General features: G+C 38.5%; 1 protein-coding gene across 1 annotated transcript in view; it reads left to right on the top strand.

Annotated features, from left to right (window-relative positions):
• Positions 1-846: 846 nt before the first annotated feature.
• LOC123234315 (annexin A8-like) overlaps positions 847-2,865 on the top strand; it is a 67,829-nt gene continuing 65,810 nt past the window's right edge. The window contains exon 1 of the mRNA XM_044660228.1: positions 847-897. Coding sequence (XP_044516163.1) covers positions 847-897 — 51 coding nt within the window. The remainder of the gene's footprint in view (positions 898-2,865) is intronic.

Raw genomic sequence — 2,865 nt, 5'->3', positions numbered from 1 at the left:
TTGATTCTTTGCTGGTGTTTATGTAAGAATCTCCCTTTTTCTAACATACCTTCCAAATTACATGTGGGTGAGAATTTACATAAGAGGGACATCTCATCTTCATATAAAAGCTTCCATTTGGGGTCGCCAGTCTAGTTTTCCTATTAAACAGTCTAGTGTTAGCACATTCTGGGAATTGTACCTATATACCAGTGGTTCCCAAGCTTTTTTGGCCTACTGCCCCCTTTCCAGAAAAAATATTACTTAGCCCCCTGGAAATTGATTTTTAAAAAAATTTAATAGCAATTAATAGGAAAGATAAATGCATCTGTGGCCATCACCACTCTGCTGGATCGCTGCAACATCCACCAGGGGGCGGTGGCGCCTACTTTGGGAATCACTGCTATATACCTAAGCATTGAGGGCATTCTCCTTTCCTGGAAAAATAATTTTATTCTTCGAGATGGAGGACACAATGCCCTCACTTCCCTTTGTCATGCCCCAAGTTTTAAACATTTAATATCAAGAACCTCAGGAAGAAGATGGGACTATCCAATTTCAAACAAATTCCAAGCAGAAGGGTTTACATTATGATTTTTATGATTCCAAACACTTGTCACTCTTTCCTTTGCCCTTTCAGTTGACAGGAGATGTGGGTCACTAATGCAAAGACTAGAAATATCTTTTGGGTTCTCAGAGTATTGTTTAAATGGGTTTTATCCTTAGACATCTCTTGGGGTTGGCAGTAATTAATCAGTCTACTACCAGATTGTTGATAATGCAATAGAGTTATTAGGAGAAGAAAGTCAAATGACACAGATCTGACTTGGCCTCAGTGACAGATATTGTCTCATGTGCTTATTGAATATGAACAAGTCTGTTGGAAAAATCATCGAATGTCATCGTCAGCATGCTCAGGTTGCTGTCTTAGCTCTACTGATTTACTGTTAATATGACCATGGATAAGTGACTTCGACTTTTGGAGTCTCATCTATAGAATGAGGATCATGACATCTGCCCCCTGTCTCTCTCGCAGGGGTTTTGAGAGGTTCAAGTGAAATAATTTGAGTAAATTGCTTTGCAACCATAAAGGACTATAGAAATGTAAGATTGTGGTTGCTCAGTTGTGTCCAACTCTTCATAATCCCATTTGGGATTTTCTTGACAGAGATACTGAAGTAATTCCTTTTCTATCTCATTTTACAGATGAGGAAACTGAGGCAGACAGGGTTAAATGATTTGCCCACAATCCCATGGTTAATAAGTACCTGAGACTGGATTTGAACTCCTGAAGATGAGTCTTCCTGACTCGAGGCCTGGCATTCTAACCACTGTGCCACCTGGTTGCCCTAGAAATATAAGAAGGGAATGTGCAATTAAGACAGGGTTGCAATATCATCAAGAAGAATTGGTCTTTGATGCAGGAGAAAGAGAATCATGTTTGGAATCATAAAAATCACAATTTAAGCCCTTCTACTTAGAAATTGTTTGAAATTGGGCAGTCCCATCTTCTTCCTGAGATTCTCGATATTAAATGATATATAAGATGACGAGCTTAAACTAGACATTCTCTCTTGTCCTTCTGACTCTATGAATCAAAGAAACAGTTTTAAATGTTAGATGGAAAAGGATCTATCATAGTTTCTAGACCTAATTTGTTGATGAGTAAGTTCCCTTTTTCTGGGCTCCTTACTTGTTCCTTAGGGATTTTCAGAAACCTGAGTGAGCCAATTAACCACCAACCTGAAGGGTATCTTTGGTCATGATTGGGGGTATTATCAGCCTTAAGGTTTCTAATGTTATAGCTCTTGCATTTCTGGAACTCCCATTCCTGCCTAATTACAATAGTTTTATCAGTGTGGAATTTGGCCATGGCCCCCAAATTCCTTAAAATACATTACATTTCATTCATTAATCTGCATACCTTGACCCTTCTTTCTGGCTACATTCAGAATGAAGAGCTAACTTCAAGAGTTGAAACCTTGTTGATAAGGTTTGGCTCTGTGGCTGCCATGCATTTTCAGTTGTCAAGAGCCAAAGCTTCTTTATTTTCTCTTTTTTGCAAGCTTTTTCCAAGTCCCATTCCCATTTTAGATATCTAAGATTGGGGGAGGCAAATGATGATGACACTGATGGTGGCAACTCAACTGAATATAACTGAACAAATGACAACCATTTGTTAGGCTCCTGTGATACATGAAAGGTACTAAATTAAGCTGGAGGGAGGGGAAAAACATATGTTTTTCTTTTTTTTCTCTTGCCTCTGCCTTTCTTTTAGGATCATAGCTATATAGTTGGAGGGCATATTTCATTTTTTGCCTTTGTCTCCTCAGTACCATGCATCCTGCCTGATATACAATAGACACTTAATAAGTGCTACTTAATCAATTGATTGATGTCAGAGGCTATCCAATCCAATTTGCTCAGAGTAAGTGATTTGCCCAAAGTCACACAAGTAGTGTCAGGGATAGGATTTATAGCCAGGTCCTCTGACTCAAGAGTTGAGATGCTTTTTTTGACCTTTCTTAATATTCTTAGTGATTAGCACAAGGTCTTGTACATAATAAATGAATGCTGAGCGATTAACTGACTAAGTGACTTTCAATTCTGCCATGTTACTCCTTAAAACAAATAACTTTACCCCTTGTCTGTTTTTATTATTTTCATGGTTCATGGTAATAAGAAAAAGTGTCCAAAGTTTGAGCATTTTACCAGAACTGTTACTTATTTATAATATACTAAGAGAAAAGAAGGAAGGGTGTGAAAATGTCCTTTGTTTGGGTTGTTCCATCCCCCCTACTTCATTCATCTGGGTCCTCCCTCCCAATCTCTCTCTCTCTCTCTCTCTCTCTCTCTCTCTCTCTCTCTCTCTCTCTCTCTCTCTCT

This window comes from Gracilinanus agilis, chromosome 2 (genome assembly GCF_016433145.1).
Source record: "Gracilinanus agilis isolate LMUSP501 chromosome 2, AgileGrace, whole genome shotgun sequence".
NCBI lineage: Eukaryota > Metazoa > Chordata > Mammalia > Didelphimorphia > Didelphidae > Gracilinanus > Gracilinanus agilis.
Note: the sequence above shows the minus strand (reverse complement) of the source record. Positions and strands in the feature narration are given on the sequence as shown.